At 41.6% G+C, this 20,656-nt stretch overlaps 1 protein-coding gene across 2 annotated transcripts in view; it reads right to left on the bottom strand.

Annotated features, from left to right (window-relative positions):
- The window catches only part of ankrd6b (ankyrin repeat domain 6b), a 66,159-nt gene that overhangs the window by 22,042 nt on the left and 23,461 nt on the right, over positions 1-20,656 (bottom strand). For both annotated transcript variants that reach the window (XM_084083176.1, XM_084083177.1), the window contains exons 2-4: positions 11,275-11,711; positions 3,380-3,478; positions 992-1,090 (exon numbers count right to left, since the gene is read on the bottom strand). In XM_084083176.1, coding sequence (XP_083939302.1) covers positions 992-1,090; positions 3,380-3,478; positions 11,275-11,400 — 324 coding nt within the window. In that variant the 5' untranslated portion in view covers positions 11,401-11,711. The remainder of the gene's footprint in view (positions 1-991; positions 1,091-3,379; positions 3,479-11,274; positions 11,712-20,656) is intronic.

Here is a 20,656-nt window from a genome sequence, read left to right as displayed (position 1 = left end):
TCAACTTGAGGTCGCCCTGGGGCACCACACAGGGTTAATCTGGGCCTGGACCAGGCTACGCTCTAAGCACTGAGTACACTAGTCCACTCTGTTGCACTATCATGTACTAGAGAGTATTTCTGCTCAGGGAATGAGGTTAAGCAGATTATACACAATGTTTTCCCTACAGCCTGTGAAATAGCTCTTATGCCAGCTGACATTCTGATGGCTTTCCAGTTCCGTCTGTTTCCTGTCATTTCCCGTAACCGAACAGCCATCAGAGCGTGTGTGTGTGTGTGTGTGTGTGTGTGTGTGTGTGTGTGTGTGTGTGTGTGTGTGTGTGTGTGTGTGTGTGTGTGTGTGTGTGTGTGTGTGTGTGTGTGTGTGTGTGTGTGTGTGTGTGTGTGTGTGTGTGTGTGTGTGTGTGTGGGGGGTCTGCTTTTGTGTGTTTGCTTCTGTGTGTCTGATTTCATGCATTGATGCGTTCACGTGTGATCGCAATCGCATGCATGGCGTTGCTAGCAGGCAGAAAGCTTCTACTGTATCTCCATTTTAACTTCTAAAGGCCATCTCAGACGGGGAGCGATTGACGCGGGCGTTCTGGCTTGGATCAGCGGGATCGCGGTGTGCCCCTCATGTGCGGACACAAACAGAAAAAAAAGCTGACCACAATTGAGGTGGTCTAATTACGCATCAATTCCCTACTTCCCTACTACTTCGTCATACAAGGGTGTCATGCAAAGTAGCGAAAATAGCCCATCTACGAGCTCACAACGCGCTGCATCACACCGCGTTGTGAGCTTGTAGATCTGCTATTTTAGCTACTTTTGAAATACTATAAGTTCAGGCCGCCCGAACCCACCCACCCACACATTCTAATATAGGATTTTGAAAGTGAAAGTGATTAAGTCTGTCTGCGGGTTGTAAATATTTAACCAAAGGTTTTCGTCCCAACAGCGACGATGTGTGACTGTATGTGCGTGAGCATTTCTCTGGCCCATAAATACGTTACCTTGTCCTGTCTGTCCAGAGCACAGCCTTCCTGGATGAGGGCAGAGATGACATCGCTGTTTCCCACCACCGCGGCCCGATGGAGAGCCGTCTGCTCCCCCTAACCATGGGAGCAAAAAACCACACATCGTTCAGCAGTGTTAATTTCGTCGACTTTGACTATGCTGAAGTCGAAATGTTTCGACTATGCCGAAAAATGTTTCGTCGACAACCTTTTTTCACTGACGAAAAAAAAAAAACTAGATAAAAACTAAGCTATGATGACTAAAACTAAGACTAAATATATTGACAATTTCGTCAACAAATAAAAACTAGACTAAAATGTTAGGGAGGGACTACAGAAGAGATCCAGCAGAACTAAAAGACAAGTCATTTTATGTTTGGTTGCGCTCAGGTGTTGCGCTCTGAAAATAGCAGATCTACAAAAAGCTCACAACGCGTCGGCTATTTTCAGCATGCAACCAAGTGTAAAATCTGCCATTATGTCGCCATCAAGACCCGCCAAAATATTTTTTTGTCGACAAAATCAACTGTATATTAAGTCGACTAAACTAGACAAAAACTAAAACGTTTCAGATGACTAAAATATGACTAAAACTAAATGACATTTTATTCAAAAGGCTACGACTAAAACTAAATCAAAATTTGCTGTCAAAATTAACACTGCCGTTCAGCCATTCTGCACGTGTCAAGGGCAGCAACTCAGCAATATCATGACAAGAAAGCAGCAGTGGCAAAGTCAACAACAAACAAGTGTGCAAATGGAACCAAATGGACCAGAATTAAATGACCACTGAGGATTTTACAGTGTAGATTGGCTGTCCCAGAGATTTTAAAAAATCCTATCAAATGGGCGTCCGTGGCCTAATTACGCCAGTAATTATCAAACTGTAAGTATTTGAAATTTACCCATTGAAACCGGGAAAGCATCTGTGTCATTTTAGATTTTTGCGTTGGCTATTCAAAAATAGCAGATCTACAAGCTCACAGCGCGTCACTTCGTGCCGCGCTGCGAGCTTGTATATCTGCTATTTTTCTATTTTTTTTGTGTGAGAACTACTCATTTAGAATCGGCCTCAGGTCTTAATGGATTAAAAGTAACATTAGAGAATCACTGCGTGTAAGGCTCACATCTAAGGCCTAAATGCCTAAATAAATGGAATTCCTGTACATGCAGAGCAAGATTAGCGGTGGTGAGTGACACTTAGCACGCCAGGTTTGCTGGGAGAAAGAGCAAAGAGTGATGCTTTCCGTGAGAGAGTGGAGGAGGAGGAGGAGGAGGAGGAGGAGGAGGAGGAGAAGGAGGAGGAGGAGAGGTTCCCTCTTACCACGCTAATAAAAGAGGGCATGCCGACACATTTGAAGTGTGCAGCTGCAGTAGTATAGTAGTAGTAGTAGCAGTATTTTTAACCACTTGAACCCTATAGCGTCCCTATTCTGGGCATGTCTGTCAAAAGAGGCGAACATTCGCTGAAAATAGATGATCTACGACCCTTCAAAAAGCGCTTTACAATGTACTTGACGTTCACCCGTTCACACCGCGATGGCGGAGGAAACCCTGCGAGGCACCAAGCTGCTCATGGGGAGCGGTTAGGTGTTGAGTGTCTTGCTCAAGGACACTTCGACGCGCAAGCCAGGAGGCGCCGGGTATCAAACCTTAAGCCATTAAGACCGGGAAAGCATGTCATTTTTTCGATTTTAACTTTAATCATTATCTTATACTTTGGCTATTCAAATATATAATATATAATATCATATATATTTTTTAAAGCTAACATTTGTAACTCAAATCTTTGCTTATGGGGATTCTACAAATGTCTTCTAAATCCCAACAGTTTTTGAAAAAAATGATGTTGCTATATCAGTGGTTCTCAAACTTTTTCATGTCAAGGGCCCCCAAAATGTTATGTATTTGGCCGCGGACCCCCATCTCAGAATATGTTGTTAGAGGGACCCCCCAGAAGGAAAGATTTGAGTTAAAAATGTTCGCTTTAAAAATATATGTATATTCAAAGATTTGCACAAATGTTCACGATTTTTCAAAAATGGCAGATCTACAAGCTCAATGGCAGATCTACAGGCACTCTGTGCCGCGCTATGAGCTTGTAGATCTGCTATTTCTGAATAGCCAAAGTATAAAATAATGGTTGAAGTGGTTACACAGATGCGTTCCCGGTTTTAATGGGTTAAACCCTCTGTTTCCAAGAAGGCAGCTTTATTTTTTAACGCTTATCAATTCTTAGAGACGAGTTGATGATAACAGTTATAAGCCCTATAGGGCCTGTATCAGATATCACCCTCTCTCTGGCCTTTTAGTCAGCGTGGTGAGTGAAGTCCACGCTTGCAGGAAATGGGAACGTGGAGGAGGTGAAAGTTTAAGGCTACTTACGTCGTCTTGGATGTCCAGGTCACAGCCGGCTTTAAGCAGGATGCGCACCACCTCGATGTGACCCTTGTAGGCAGCCAGGTGCAGGGGACTTCTGCCATACTGCACAAATACACAGAGAAGACGCTCAATCAGCTGATGCTCTCAGAGTGTACATACACACACACACAAATAAACAGGGTTCGAATCCCGATCCCGACGACCTTTGCTGCGTGCCACTCCCCGTCTATCTCTCCCCATTTCCTGTCTATCTACTATAAACTATCAATGAAGGCAGAAAAAGCTAAGAAATAACTTTAAAAAAACTTTTCTTTTAGTCATTAAGGCATTTTCTTAACCACTTAAAGGAGAATTTCACCCAACGTTTTTCTTACCTTTTTTATGATGTTACGATATCCTAGGACGAGTGGTACAGTAGAAAAATGTCATAACTCCATCCCGGGTCGGCCGCAGCTAAAAACCCGTGCCTATGGGACTTGCTCTTTAGTGAGACTTCCGATTGGGCGCCGGAAGTCTCACTAAAGCGAGACTTTCGGTGGAGCGCATTCAAGACAATCACGTTGCATAGTGTTCTCTCACTATGAACATCAGATCTCACAAAAAAAAAAAAAAGACGCGGGTTTTTAGCTGCGGTGGACCTGGGATTTTCTACTGTGCCACTTGTCCTAGGATATCATAACATCACAAAAAAAGGTTTTGATTTCACCCCGCCCCCCCCCAGTAAAAATGCAACCTTGCGCACGCACGCACGCACGCACACGCACACGCACACACACAGTCCAGCAAGACCTACCAAGCCCGTATCACAAACAGAATTCCAGTGTGCAAGCGAGTCAGATATTGCCATCAAGTCATGGCTGGTCGACACGAGAGCGTTCAATGTGATGCGGTGTGTAAGTAGTCCATCGTAACAATGAGCATGAACTGAAATACTAATGCTTAATCTACCATACATGCTGCAGCATGTCATTCATGCACATCATCACATCTGGTGACGTTTAGCCATGCAGGGTATATAAGCCCTGACATCCAGTAGTGGAAGAAGTAGTACTCAGATCTTTTTTTTTACTTAAGTAAAAGTACCAATACCACAATATAAAGATACTCTGTTGCAAGTAAAAGGCCTGTGTTCAACATTTGACTCGAGTGAAAGTACAAAAGTATTGGCATCAAAACATACAAACGGTACCAAAGCAAAATTACAAAAATGTTTAAAAAGTTTCAAACCTTTTCAGAAATATAGGTACAGTAGCAGATCTACAAGCTCAAAAAGCACGTTTTGAGTATAACATCGGGATTAATTGGTCAATGCATGCTTTGTAATAATCTAAATCTGCAAAGTAACTAGTAACAAAAGTTTTCAAATAACTGTAGTGGAGAAAAAAGTACAACATTTGCCACTGAGATGTAGTGGAGTAGAAGCATAAAGTATTGAAACATGGACATACTCAAATGAAGTAAAAGTACCTCGAATTCCTAGAATTGTACTTAAGTGCAATTGTACTCTACCATGCACGGGATAAGCCCTGTATTCTCTAGATCTTAGGCCAATAACGCATGGATTTGTGCGTGGGTTGTAGAAGAAAACAGGGTCACTAAACTCTTGAGACCTTTATCTTCCTATAAATATACATAATCACCACAATGATCTGCCTCTGTACAGTCACTTAAGTCTCTCTCTGCTTCCTCTTTGTCTCTGCCTGCTGTGTTCAGGTTTATTTTCTAGTAATGTTCTATTGTCTTTTCTGTTTTATTTTGAAATATATTATATTTTGTGTTTCCTGTTTAAGGGTTTTTGTCATTCATTCTCTATGAATTGAGTACAAAGGACCCCAAAGGAAACAAGCCATAGGCTTTCTTGGGTTTTAATCCTCTTAGCTGACCTTGTACTTTCCTGTGCTTTTTTTCTGCAAACTGCAAATAAGGTATTCAATCAATCAATCAATGTCTTGTCGCTAGCCACGTGGAATTGTTTCCAAAAAGTTGCTGGTGAGGTGGGTATAACTGCAGTAATAAGTAATCTACCTGTATAAATACCAGCCCTTTTCACTAATTTTCTCTCTGTGTACTGCATTATCCAGTTTTCAGTGTTTGCTTTTTGTTTTCTTGTTTCTTGTTTTGTGGATTGTTTTTACTTGACACTTGTTTCGGATACGTTATGTCTTTTGCAGATTACCTGCCTGGATTTCCTCCCTGCCTGCATATCATCTCCTTTGTAAGCTTTTGTTTTCTTTCTGTGTGTTAATAAATGAATGCACACATACAGATGAATTCATCCATAACGCATGCCCTTTCTTCCAGATTACAATTCTCCTTGAACAGGATTAGCATGAAATGCTCCGAGCACATCCTGACATCCTGAACGTCACATCCAAAGTTAATGGACTCTACTTAACTAAATAAAAGGAGACTGATGAAGCAGGATGTCAGCGTGGATGGCATCCCTTGAAACATGAAACGGCATTCCTGGCCGGATTGCGACAATCGGCGTTAAGCCAGTGTAAATACTCTTTAGTTACGGCATCAAGTGCATATTCCCACAAACATCAAGCACAAGACCCATTACACCAGGGGTTCTCAAAGTGCGGTCCAGGGATCCCCAGGGGTCCTCGAATGGGTGTCAGCTTTCACAATCGGTTTAACCACTTTAACCCTATTTATACATTGGCTATTTGAAATAGCCGATCTATAAGGTCATAACGCGTTGTGATGCAATGTGTTGTGACTTTGTAGATTGGCTATTTTGGAACGTTTCAGAAAAAGGTATTGAAAAAAACCTTGAAAAAATCTTGAAAGAATCTTGAAAAAAGTTGTTTTTATAATTTATCAATTCTTTAAATATTCTCTTATGGGGATCCCTGGCACAAAGTCTTTTCAGATGGGGGTCTGTGGCCAAATACATATACATTTGGGGGTCCTTGACATGAAAATGTTAGAGAACCACTGCATTACACCTTTGTGTATAATCTCAGTGAAGGGTTTGGTGTTTGTGGGCGCGGCGTGGCTCTGCCTGGCATTCATGTGGATCCCGGGTTGGGTTACACAGGGCCTGTGTTGGACCACTGCCATCATCCAGTCTCACATAAACAGCAACCGTCAGGCCAGTGGGAGGGAGACTTTACTGTCTCTTACACCACTGGGTCTCAAAGGTCCTTGGGGGTACCAGGGGGTCCCCAGCAAAAGTAGTTAATAGCGTCACAATCATTTTAACCACTTTAACTATTATTTTATACTTTAGCTATTAAAAAATAGTAGATATACAAGCCCATAGCACGGCACCGAGTGCCGCTCAATGAGCTTGTAGATCTGCTATTTTTGGAACAACCGTTAAACACAGTAAAGGAGTCTGGTCCATTTATGCACTTTCAGACTTTTATTAAGTTGTGAGATTATTAACAATGCAGATTTTGAGTCGTTGCAATTTAGATATATAAGATTGTGACCAGTAGGCTACTGGGTTAAATTTTGGCACCAGCCAAGAAGGGAGGTGAATGAGAAATCCTTTATTCCCGTCCATGCAACTGTGTAGCTTATTTTGTGATACTAATCTTGTTTGAGGAAGATAACGGATCTCCTAATGAAGACAGCTACACTGTCATTTAAGTCTTTTAATGAACATCTCAACCAATCCCATTGTTTGACATATCTTTGTGTTGCCTATAATCTGCTGTGAGGAATTGAAGATATTTGAGACCTCAACAAACGTGTCACAAATTGTAGTGGCTTTGTTCAAATCAATGCATAAAAAGATGCGTGCAAACATCCAATTCAATGCCCAGGTGCAGGACCTACTGTACAGTGAAACATAAAAGAAAAAAAAGTCTGCACACTGGTTAAATATGCAGAGCGCATTCAGGGCAAAGAAACACAGCAGAACCTATTTAACCAGTGTGCAGACTTTACTTTATTTTATTTTATTGTTTTAATCATTGACATACAGTATATAGAGGTAAACCTTTGCGCCTGAGCTTTATGTGTGTATGCAGAATGTGAATTGGTTTAATACAGTTTTTCCTAAAATAACTGTTAAACAACTATATTTTCATTTGTATTAATCCATGCTAGAGTGTTTTCAGAAACAGGGGTCTACCCGTCTCTCCAGCTCTTTAGTAAACAGAAAATACATTCACAGATGAGGATACCAATATCATCCAATCAGGAGAGAGAACTCATACAGAATACAGGATAACAAGTCAAATTTTAAGTGATGAAACAAAGCAATAATCAGACAATTGGAACTGGAAGGGTAAAACTGAACCCGATGAATGGGTTCTCTCTACTGGATGAAACTGGTGTGGTTGTTGCCCCCCCAAAAATGTGTTTTCTGTTTACTTAAGAGCTAGAGAGACAGGGTATGCCTGTTATTGAACAAACACTCAATAGCTGATGATTATTATTAGAATATGGAGCTTTAACCTTTTAACAAAAAAACAATTTGTTTTATTTAACCAAACAAATATCACTTAGAACACCTTTAAAATAGCCGATCTACGACGCTGCTATTAGATCTTCTATCTTCGGCTTTCAGCGTTTGCCGACAGGACAGCTTCTCAGATGCAAGCCATGATGATGTGACAGTTTCACATCAGATTTCCCCCAAAATGACCTCTTCATTCCTCGTCCAAAGCAAAAGAATGCTTCAGCCCAGTCTTTGAGGGCGGATTAAAGCCTTTACGGTGGCCTGCTGCCAAAAACCAAAGGCCAGAACCGAAACCCACCGGAATGGAACAGAGCCAGATGGAATATTGTTTTACCTGTTAAAATACAATACCAGGTGCATTCTATATGCAACAGTGAGCTGCATTTAAAGCCGGCATACTGTCGACTCGTCCGTCTGTCTGTCTGTCTGTCTGTCTTTCTGTCTGTCTGTCTGTCTGTCTGTCTGTCTGTCTGACTGACTATCCTTACGTCTGTCTATCTACTTACCTAACCTATCAGTAGATACAAAAAAAATGGGGGAAATGATTTCATTGAGGTAAAGATAAATAAAAGATAATAAAAATATGCTAACCACATGCTAACCACAAACATGCTACAACAAAGTATATAGGATTTAAGTGGTATATTTTTTAACAGTAGTTCTTTGTAAATATGGCCAGTGAGGTTATTGTTATCATTATAATGTCATGGTTTGATACATTTGCAAGGGACAGAGAAAGCACCAGCTCCTAATTGGTTGGCATCACACTGGAGGATGTAAAGATAAGGAGTGAGGAGATCAGAGGGATTGACCCACATTCTAGCATTACTGCTTCAGGTTCAATTACAGGTTACGTTGCAACAGCACCATATGACTTCACATCGTGCGCATCTGGACATAAACATAAGATAAGATAAGATAAACCATTACCACATTGTTACAGATAAAGCCCGCTTTGTCCTCGGTCGAACGTGCGACGGTGTTCCGTGCCGAAAATAGCGGATCTACAAGCTCATAACGTGTCACTGATGTGATGCATTGTGAGCTTGCAGATCTGCTATTGTCGCTATTTTTAGCGGTGCCAACCGCTCTAAGCTTGACTTTGTCCGTATGTCCGTCCGTCCGTCCGTCCGTCCGTCCGGATGAGCACGGGATGAGCACGGGATTTTAAACAGCTATAACTCCAGTTTGCAGCATGCCACCAAGTCCACATTTGGTATGTGGACTTACACCACCAATAGGCACGAGCATGAATTGATGAAGTTATCAAAGAGGGGTCCAGGGACCCCCAGCGCCCGCATGAGCACGGGATGAGCACGGGATTTTAAACAGCTATAACTCCAGTTTGCAGCATGCCACCAAGTCCACATTTGGTATGTGGACTTACACCACCAATAGGGACCAGCATGAATTGCTGCAGCCCCGCCCCCTCTGTCTTCCCATTGGCTGGCCTTCAAACAGCCATAACTCAAGTTCGCAGCATGCTATGGAGTACACATTTTGTACATGGACTAAAGCCAGCAATAGGGACTAACTGTCATTACTTAAGCCCCGCCCCCTCTGTCTGCCCATTGGCTGGCCTTTAAACAGCCATCATTCCAGTTTGCAGCATGCTACCAAGTACACATTTGGTAAGTGGACTCAGACCACCAATAGGGACGAACTGAAATGAGTTAAGGCCCGCCCCAAAGGCACCGCTTCCTTCACACAGGGTGTGATTTTTTTCTAAAGTTTTGAAATGTTTTGAAACTCTTTGAACATTTATTTTAAACTCTTTGAATATTTATTTGAAAGTCTTTGAACATTCATTTGAAAGTCTTTGAACATTTATTTTAAACTCTTTGAACATTTATTTGAAAGTCTTTGAACATTTATTTGAAAGTCTTTGAACATTTATTTTAAACTCTTTGAACATTTATTTGAAAGTCTTTGAACATTTATTTGAAAGCCTTTGAATATTTTTTGAAAATGTTCGCGTATAATGACATGCACAAAATGGGGATGGCAGGTTGAAAGTGCTTAACCCATTCAATCCGGGAACGCATCTGTGTCATTTTAGATTTGAGCTATAACCATTATTTCATACTTTGGCTATTCAAAAATAGCAGATGTACAAGCTCATAGTGCTACGAGAGATGTAGATCTTCAATTTTTGAAAAATCGTGAATATTTGTGCAAATCTTTGAATACTTATTTTTTTTTACTCAAATCTTTGCTTCTGGAGGTCCCTGGAACAACATATTTTGAGAAGGGGGTCCGCGGCCAAATACATATAATTTTGGGGGTCCTTGACATGAAAACGTTTGAGAACCACTGATTATAGCAACATACGTTTTTCAGAACACTGTTAGGATTTAGAAGACATTTTGTAAAGATTTGCACACATTTTCAAGATTTTTGAATAGTCAAAGAAATCAAAAATGTGATGTGTTCCCGAATCGAACGGGTTAATACCAATTTAATTTGTAATTTTCTCCCCAATATGAAACAAAATGGTTGTGTAGGCTGTGCAACCAGGCTGGCTGCAGTGTGACCTGTGCAGCCAGCTGTGTAATAGTGGCACAGCTGACTTTTAGCTGTAGGCCAGACGGAAGGCACTGACAAAGCCTTTCTCACACAAGTGCCACACATACACAGTACACACACACACAGCCGGGAACAGGCCAAAGAATCCCCCTGTGGCCTTGTGCTGGACTCCAGGTCACACAAGCAGTCCCTTTCATCTCACCAACCATAAACATGTCAACTCTAAGGTCCGTTGCCCAAACATGTGAAAGTGATGTAACTATCTCCTCGGCCATTCGAGGTGAGCGTCCTTGTAGGAACCTGGCTTGGACATCAGAGTTGAGGTGGTGTTAGAAGAAGAGGCACTGAATATCAGTGGTGTAAAGTAACTAAGTACATTTCCTCAAGTACTGTACTTAAGTACAATTTTGAGGTATTTTTTTTACTTTAATGGAGTATTTCCAATTGTCAGTACTTTTACTCCACTACAATTATTTGAAAACTTTATTTACTAGTTACTTTGTAGATTTTGATTATTATTACAAAACATACATTAACCAATTCAGCCCTATATACATTTTGGCCATTTTAAAATAGACGATCTACAAGCTCACAATGCGTCACAATGCAACGCATTGTGAGTTTGTAGATCTGCTATTTTCAAAAGATTTACATAATGACTACTTTTACTTTTGGTACTAGAAGTACATTTTGATGCCCATACTTTTATACTTTTACTCTTTTTTTACATTTTAAATTCCGGACTTTTACTTTTATTTCTATATTGCAGTATTGATACTTAGACTTAAGTAAAAAATGTGAGTACTTTTTCCACCACTGCTGAATATCAACCACTTTCAACCTGCGGGCATGTCATTGATTATATAGGCTACTGTAACGATCCACTTCTAGATCGACTACCCGTATTTTTTTGCTATTTGTCGTAATGCACGACTCAGTCTATTCCACCCACCTTGGTGACGGCTACCTTGGCTCCCTTGTTGATGAGCTGCACCACGTTGTCGGCATGGCCCTTGTGCGAGGCTATGAGGAGGCGCTCGGAGAGTGCGAGGACCGCCGCCGCATCCTGCTGGCTCATGAAAGCACCGCGAGAGAGTGACGCTAGCGCTGTCTCCACAGACACGCTGCGACCGCCGCCAGATGTTTTCCGAGGGCGGGAGAGAGAGGGGAGGGAGGGAGGGAGGAAGGGAGGGAGACAGTGTCAACCCTCTAACTCATGATGAAGACTTTGAGGCAGGAGAGGTGCCCACGGCGTGGAGACCACTGGACGAAGATGGAGACGAGAGAGACTCCTGCTGCTTAGATCAGAGTGCTGCTGCTGCCGTTTAGAATGTCCCAAAAAAAACGCCCTGGAGTCCTCCTCCTCCCCTTCATCCTCTCAGCCAGGCCCTGGAAGAGAGAACAGGAAGCACATGGAATGATAACATGTCCGCACGTGCTCACTGGTAGCCTGGCAAACAGGAAAGCATGGGGTGGGGGTGGGGGGGGGGGACAGAGGCATTGTGAACCCAGGTTCTAATAACAGCCTCATTTTGGAGAATGGTTACCAACGGCTACGGGACGGAAATGCTTGCCTTTGGGGGATGAACGATGGTGAAAAGAGAGCTTGAAATGTAATGTTAGGCTTTTGCCATTGGGCAAAATGGATGATGTTAAATTACACTATGAACGTGGTGAAAGATCAGTGACCACAAACAACAAATGGAGAGATTGTAACATTACGTTATCACATCAGGAGGGAGGAGACCTTGTACGTCCAAAACATAAATGGAAAAAATATGTTCCAATGTAGTTATTTAGTCATAAGTTACAGTATTGTTAATACTTTTGATTTGTGAAATATTTATAAAAACCCACAGACACACCTGATCACTTTCAACCTAGCGTCTCCATTTTAGGCATGTCATTATAGGCTCACAAGCTGTAGATCTTCTGTTTTTGTTCACGACACTGTCATACAACAACATATAGAGCATTGATTTATGGGGAGAGGAAAAACTGAATGAAATATGGAGATTATGATATAATGTGTCTGCCCAACAGCAATGATATGCATCCCTGATACTGTATATTCAGATCAAACATTCAATATTACAATCATCACAGTCTTTTGCCGATAATCCTCCACCATGATGCAGCGTCCCCACATAAACCTGACAACCACTTTATGGCCATTTCGTGACAGGCTTCCTAAGCGTCTGCTGCATCAGTATGAACTGTTTTATGAACACTAAATCCATGCACGGTCTTGTCTGGTCCACAACGGCGGCACAGAGACCATCTGTGGTAGAGACAGACCGACATCGGTATTGGCAATTATGCAGCTGGTCGTGTGTTTTGATTTTTAAGCACTTTCAATCTGGTGTTCCTATTTTAGGGGCGAAGATTTTTTAAACCTTTCAATGGTTTTCTTCAAAAAACTTTAGTTACTACGTAGTTACTTTGTAGATTTTGATAATTATTACAAAACATACATTAACCACTTCAGCCCTATATACATTTCGGCCATTTGAAAATAGCCGATATACAAGCTCACAATGCGTCGCATTGTGAGCTTTTTCCACCACTGTCAGTGGGCTAGGGTCTCTCTGAAATCGTTAACGGCGTCGGCACAAAAACACTGGCATCATTGCAGGGCTCTAATGTGTCTGGCTACACGTACAGCCAGCAGAGGTTGAGTACAGCTAAAGACTGACAGCCTGCCGAACGATGACAACATCATAAATACCTCGTGAACACAAGCCTAACCGCACGCTGCACCACACACACTTGTTGCGGTTTTGTTGTGTAAACGCTGGGCTCTAACCGCGGGGCAGGAAGGAGAGTGACTCACAGGAAGAAACCGCCACCAGTTGTCTAATCTCTCCTCTCATCATCATTAGAATCCATTAACATGCCAAGCTGACGGACTTCTCCTGGCTTCAGTTGTAAGTCATTACCTCGCTTACTCGTGTTCTCTTGTGTCGTGGGTTGGGATTTGTTTTGTTTTACCCTAAGATGTAGTGCAGTAAGTGTCAAGTGAAATTGGCCCTAACCCAAAATACAGCTATAACTGGGCTATAAAAGTGATATATTAAATGATTATGATATCAACTTTCATCTCATCCATTTCCTTGGATCCTCTGGGCTCTTGGCTCTGACAGGACGCTCTGTTTGTGGTGGTATATATAAGTGAATTTGTCACACCACTACTAGCTTTGCTTATGGCTGTATTTATATGACTTGAGGACATTCTGCATTCCCAGTTTGATTGACTGAGCTTACCTGATACACGTTCTAATTCTATGTAATGACAATTAAACAAGAGTTAACCACTTGAACCCAAGCATCCCGAATCTGGGCACGTGATAGGCTGCCAGTCGGTGAAAAGAGGCAGCCATTCTGCAAAAATAGCCGATCTACAAGCTCAAGACGCGTCACAATGTGATATGTTGTGAGCTTTTTCAGCAAACAGATTTGGTGTTGAGAGAAAAAAGGAGGGGGCCAAGGAGAGATAGGGTTTATAGGGTTTAAGTGGTTAGGCCCTATTTTATACTTAATACGCATTGTCAACTTGTAGATCAATTTGGCATGCCCAAAATAGGGACACAAGGTTAAAAGTCATTAAGAACTTGAGCCTGTAAAGGGTTCATTCACATACGTGTTGAAACATTAAAACACGTTTTCAAAAAGGCTCAGCAAATGATGTCAATTTCAGACAATAATGTAATCTTCTTAACACTTCACACTGGAGGACAAACTCTAGCATAGAATTGATATAACAAATGCCTGGGACCCTGCAGTGCACAAAGCTAGAGCGATATTGACAAAATCAAATATCACTATACTGTATTGTTGACCAAATAACACAATGATGATGATGTGACAATGTTTTCAGGATGACTAATGTGTTTTTACACACAGGCTATGATGAGTGACTAAAGTAAATGGGTAGGGGCATTTGGCTGTTAATTTCAATCAGCTATACAGAGGCCTGGAATTTCATCATTTTAGGGGCAAGGCCACTTGGCTTTTGGGCATAAATGCCAAATGCCAGGGCAGGAAGGCCATCAAATAAAACACGATTTTAGTCCATTGAAAGAATTAATTGAATTTAAGGGTTATGGGTGATTTACATTTTAATGTGTAGACTATCTGCAGTGAAATAAATAAATAATGGTATTTATTATCTGATCCATGCTCAGCCCTGCACCAATCAAAGTCAACGGATTGGTTTAAAGATGAGGGACTCAGGGGAGTTAAGAATTCAGAATCTCAACAAAAGACACTGGAAAGAAAGAGACACTGGTGTCTACATATTGACAAGAAAGAGACAGAGGAGAAAGTGATACAGTCAGCTGGGGCATTAAGGCCACTGTGTCTTCAGGGCATGCCATTTTTTTGAGGGGTACAAGGCCAAACTGAGGGGCAACGACGGCAATGGCCTTCGTGGCCTCCCTGAAATTCCTGCCCCGGCTATACAGCTTAACAGTGCTGTTGTCCGTCTGTCTTGCATTTGAATATTGCCCCCTCAGCACCTATATAGCATTCCTGTCTGCCATGGGAATGGGGGTCCCCTCTTTTGTGACCCGTCCTGAGGTTTCTTCCTTTCTTTTCCCGTCAAAGGTTTGTCCTTGCCTTATTGAGGGTATAGCAGGTGTTGTTCGTTTTCCTTTGTTGAATGCGCGTCTGTAAGCCCTTTGAGACTGTAACAGTGATTAAGGGCTAGATACAAATAAAGTTTAGTTGAGTTGAACTATAATAGTCTAATATGTTCTGAAAATGTTATCACTTTACTGTAATGTAGCCCTTAAGACCAGGAAAAGACAACATTTGAGCTGTGTCACGACCATAACCAAATTCCCACACAATATCGGGTCTCAAATCACTATGTCGATCTTGTTACTTTCGATATATTTCCAAGCTCTAGTTCTCAAGGATCTCAAACATTTTAATTTGAAAGACTCCCATAACTATGAGAGTGTACAAACCAAATGGACCCTCCATTTGGTTTGTTCCATTAGTACACTCTTAGCATTACAGACCTGTAGACTCCCTGTTGAGACTCCCCCAAGGAACCCTGAGGGTCCCGGGACCCCACTTTGAGAACCACTGCTCTCGTTCAAATCAAACGTTCTTGGCGCATTCCTAAGCCAATAATTTGATGACCGGCAGCGGTTCCGGTAGGAGACACAAAGAGTCTCCTTTGTGTCTCCTACCGGAACCGCTGCCTACCGGTCCGCTGGTCATCAAATCATTGCCTTAGCAATGCGACAAAAAATAAAAATAACCATGAATTCAAGTCTCCAGGGCTGATTTTTTGGGTGAACTATCCCTTTAAGCACTTAAAACCTAAATACTTTGTTAACTAGCATCATCCCCCAGGAGTCTGCATCTGGCCCCCTCCGGTTTTTTTTTTGCGTTGTGTGCTTGTAGATCTGCTATTTTTCACCAAACGTTCACCTATTTTTGGCGAATGGATGCTAGGGTTCATGCAGATAAAGACTGAACAAAACCTGCCTTTGTAAAAAGCTGGTTCTTTCTCTTGAGGGCAAGAGGAGTGCGTTGGGTATAGAATATCATAAATATTTTCAGTCTGGTACGTCTCCCTTTTCATCGTCCTGCACCGGCATCGTCTCTGAGGCGCACGATGACTGTTTTATGATATGTACATAAAACAGAGACGCTGCCAGCAGGTCTCGACATGACTTACTATATAATTGAAGTTGCTCTAATATGTGTTATTTTATGCTGTCAGTACAGCCAATAATTTGGGCATATCAGAAGTGTTGAGAGCCTTTTGACTTTTTGCGGTGTATACAGCGAGTGAATTACATTTTATGATCCATCCATGTGGTGTTTATTGCCCTGTTAACCCGCTCAAACCGGGAACGCATCTGTGTAACCCACTTAAACCATTATTTTATACTTTAGCTATTGAAAAATAGCAGATATACAAGCTCGTAGCGCGGCACTTCGAGCTTGTAGATCTGCTATTTTTGAAAAGTCGTGATTTTTTGGGCAAATCTTTAAATATATGTATATTTTTAAGCGAACATTTGTAACTCAAATCTTTGCTTCAATCTGTCGGTCCCTGAAACAAAACATTTTCAGATGGGGTCGGCAGCCAAATACATATCATTTTGGGGGTCCTTGACATGAAAAAGTTTGAGAACCACTGATTATATAGTTTTTTCAAAAAACTGTTAGGATTTAGAAGACATTTGAGACATTTGAGTTAAAATGTTCGCTTTAAAAAGTGAACAAAAATGGTCAAAAATAGCAGAGCTACAAGCTCATAGCGTGGCACGTTTGTATATCTGCTTTTTTTTAATAGCCCAAAGAAATCTAAACACATGACACAGATGCGTTCCCGGTCTTGATGGATTAAATCCCAAACCGCGTCTTGGGTAATCCCTGCCATGCCGGGCTCCACAGTCCACACACACACACACACACACACACACACACACACACACACACACACACACACACACACACACACACACACACACACACACACACACACACACAGAAGCAAACACGTACTGTATAACCCCACTGCTGTCTGTAGTAACGCTGTAGGCAGAACAAAGGCAGACACATTTGCTTCAGAAGACACGCAGTGCTTTCATACTTGAGTTAAGGCTTAAGCTTTTAGACTCCTCTATACCGACGCTCACAGAATGGCTTCACAGAGCTCTTTGAAGACCTGATGATGACCAAAAAGAAAAACATCCAAGGCCTATCTAGCAGCAGCTATATAGATCAAAGGTGTGTTGATAACACTTCAAAACATGTAGCCTACATCTACGTTACACACCGCATATGTTGCACAAGAGAGTACTCAAGCCATCTCGGCATAGTTGTGATGTCATACAGAGAATCTGACAGTGGTGGAAAAAGTACTCAAATGTTTTACGTAACAGGTTAATACAGCTGGTCCAAGGTGTTGCTGTTCCGTAAATGCAGCACCTTAAGTTGTGCTCATATACAGTAGCGCATGTCTTTTTGGCCTTAAAGACACACAGCCGCCACTGGACTGTGGTATAGCAGAAGCTGCCCATCTCTCTCCCTTCTGCTGCAGTACAGCGGTAATTGAGGATCCCACAGTTTCTCACACTTTGATTCATAGGAGAGGTAACAGTAGACTATTCTCGCACTCTCACGCACGCACGCACGCACGCAGGCGCAGGCGCACACGCACACACACACACACACACACACACACACACACACACACACACACACACACACACACACACACACACACACACACACACACACACACACACACACACACAGTCTTGCACTTCCAATAGTTTGGCCTCAATTAACCAGATTAATGTTGGTGTATACAATGCCAGGCTCCCGTTAATGCTGCACTTCCCCACAGGTACCCCTAATCCCCGGGGGGCCCTGAACTGCTCTTTGAGGCTTTTAAAAGTGGTCGGGCCAGTACCAAAGGTCATGACCTACTGTAAACTGTTCACTGTCAATTTCCCCCGTCCTCTTCCAGTTTTTGTGGTGAGTGGTAACTTTAACCACTTGAACCCTATCTTTTGTGTTGTACGTCAATAGTGAAAATAGCTGATCTACAAGCTTACAGTGTCTATTTTGTTTGTCAAGTTTCACCTATGATATGCCCAGAGTAGGGACGCTATAGGGCAGGGGTCTTCAACAGGGGGTCCTAGGGGGTCCGCCAAATCTTTATGTGATAGTATTTAGTTTTTTTACATTAACCACTTGAACCCTAGAATTCCTTTTCTGAGGGGAACATTAGCCGAAAATAGCAGATCTACAAGCTCTCAATGCCTCGCAGCGCGAGGCGTTGTGAGCTTGCAGATCGGCTATTTTTGACAAACAGGCTATAGGTGTAAAGGGAAAAAAGAGCAGACTAAGTGAAAAAAACTTTAATCTGAAACACGATTTTATACAATATAGAGTAGGGGGTCCCTGCTTCATCTCTCTCTCAGCTTGGCGGTCCTTGGCCTGAAAACATTGAAGACCCCTGCGTTAGGGTATGTTGTTAACACTAATTAAGTACGTGAAGTTGGAAAATAAGTACAATTGTACATAAAATGGACTGGCACATTGTGGAAAGACAAATACAGTGCTCAAACTTGTAACCTGAAACAATCTTGATGTCTTTCTAAAAAAGTTAGTTTCTAGGTGGTTTCTAGGTGAGAAGTGAAATTGCTTATGAGTATAGGATTAGCATGTCTTGTACTGTATGTGGCAGCTCCCTTGTGTAGGGATGTTACGAGGCCACACACACACAAACACACACACACGCACACGCACACGCACACGCACACGCACACGCACACACGCACACACACACACGTAACCTGAGACCAGCAGGATTCTCACAGCACTCTTTCCAGAGGAAGTGAGCCATGTTGAAAACACTGTTCAGCCCAAATCTGAGGAGGAAGAGGCATGTCTGGTCTAATCCCTAGAGACTAATCTACACTGACAGCTATTCTAATGACTGTCTAGTTGTATTCCTGGAAATACAGTAGAAAGAGAGGGAGAGAGCAAGACATGTACTACTGATAGGGCTGGGCAATATATAGATATTATATTGATATTGTGATATGAGACTAGATATCATCTGGGATTGTGGATATCGTAATATTGTGATATGGCATTTAAGACCTATTTTTTTCAACAAAAGTACAGGATCTACAAGCTCACAATTATTTGCAATGCAGAGAATTTTATTTTGATATCGTCACACTCACAATATCGATATCGAGGTATTTGATCTAAAACATCTTGATATTTAAATTTCCATATCCCCCAGCCCTACTGTCAATAAGTACAGTAGTAGCCTACTTACAAGATAGCTTTCTCATAATCATCATATTGCCTATGGCCAATATAAAGAAAAGTGGATGTTTTATTTCAAGCCCATTTTATACTCACAGTCAAAATGTACACTAGAGAATTCTCTAGTAGAGTCAGAAATCCCATGTGTATTATATTGTAGTCAAGTGCCAAAAGAAGGTTGTAATTTTTCAGTAATTGCAAGTCATTTTATTACACTTGTTGGCATGAATTATACTAAATGTGAGGTCTGTTCCCTGTAAATGTGTGTTAGCATTATAATTATGTCTGTAATACACTGTTGTAAATATAACTTCGCCAATGTTAACGAGACACATTTCTCTAACGGCTGTACTTGGTGAATACATTCATTCTGAAGTGGTTTATAGCAGGCTACTGTATGTCAAATCCAGCAGTGGTGGAAGAAGTACGCAGATATTTTACTTACGTAAAAGTAGCAATACCACAATATAAAAATACTCTGCTACAAGTAAAAAGCCTGTGTTCAAAATGTTACTTGAGTAAAAGTACAAAAGTATTGGCATCAAAATATACTTAAAGTAACAAAAGTTAAAGTACAACAATGTTTGAAATTAGCAGATCTACAAGCTCACAACGCGTCGCAATGCGATGCGTTGTGAGCTTGTAGATCGGCTATTTTCAAATAGCCCAGGTATAAAATAGGGCTGAAGTGGTTAATGTATGTTTTATAATGTAATAGTTTATGTCTGCAAAGTGACTCGTAACTAGAGTAAAAGTACAATATTTGCCTCTGAGATGTAGTGGAGAAAAAGTACGGAAAATTGGGAATACTCCAGTACAGCAAAAGTACCTTAAAAATTGTACTTAAGTACAGTACTTGAGTAAATGCACTTAGTTACTTTAAACCACTGCCAAATAGCACTAGACTTGTGATGTATAAGTTAAATAGCATTTCATTAAATGGTGCCAAATCTTCCGAAATCCAGACCACACACACCTTCAGGGGCATTGTCCTGACCATACTATTTAAGATTCCAAAATTCCCAGTGTGCTAGAACAGCACTGGCTTATGCTGTGCTCCTCATGCTTTATTACAGAGGTCATTTCATTTCAGGCTGAAAAGGGTCGCTAATGCGCTGTGGTAACATCTGAATGGCTCCCTCCCGCCACGCTGAAAAATGAATAAGATTAAGTGAGCGAGCGAGCGGGGGAATCCTCTCCCTCGCCACATTCCTGGGGACTCTCCAAACTCTATCTGACACACAGACCCATACCCATACACGTCTGCCTGGGTTGTACTATACTTGTGAGGGCATTCCACCAGCGGTGGAAGAAGTGCTACCACAATGTAGTTGTTACGTAAACGGCCTGTATTCACAATTTCACATAAAAAAGCACAAGTACTCAAATGTTACAAAGATAGCGGCCGTTTTCGAATAGATTTAGTATAAAATAGGGATTATTTGGTTAATGTATGTGCAAAAAAAAAAAGTTTTCAAATAACTGCAGTGGAGTAAAAAGTACAATATGCATTCTGAGAG

The sequence above is a fragment of the Gymnoscopelus microlampas genome (genome assembly GCF_963454915.1).
Source record: "Gymnoscopelus microlampas genome assembly, chromosome: 16".
In the NCBI taxonomy this organism is placed as follows: domain Eukaryota; kingdom Metazoa; phylum Chordata; class Actinopteri; order Myctophiformes; family Myctophidae; genus Gymnoscopelus; species Gymnoscopelus microlampas.
Note: the sequence above shows the minus strand (reverse complement) of the source record. Positions and strands in the feature narration are given on the sequence as shown.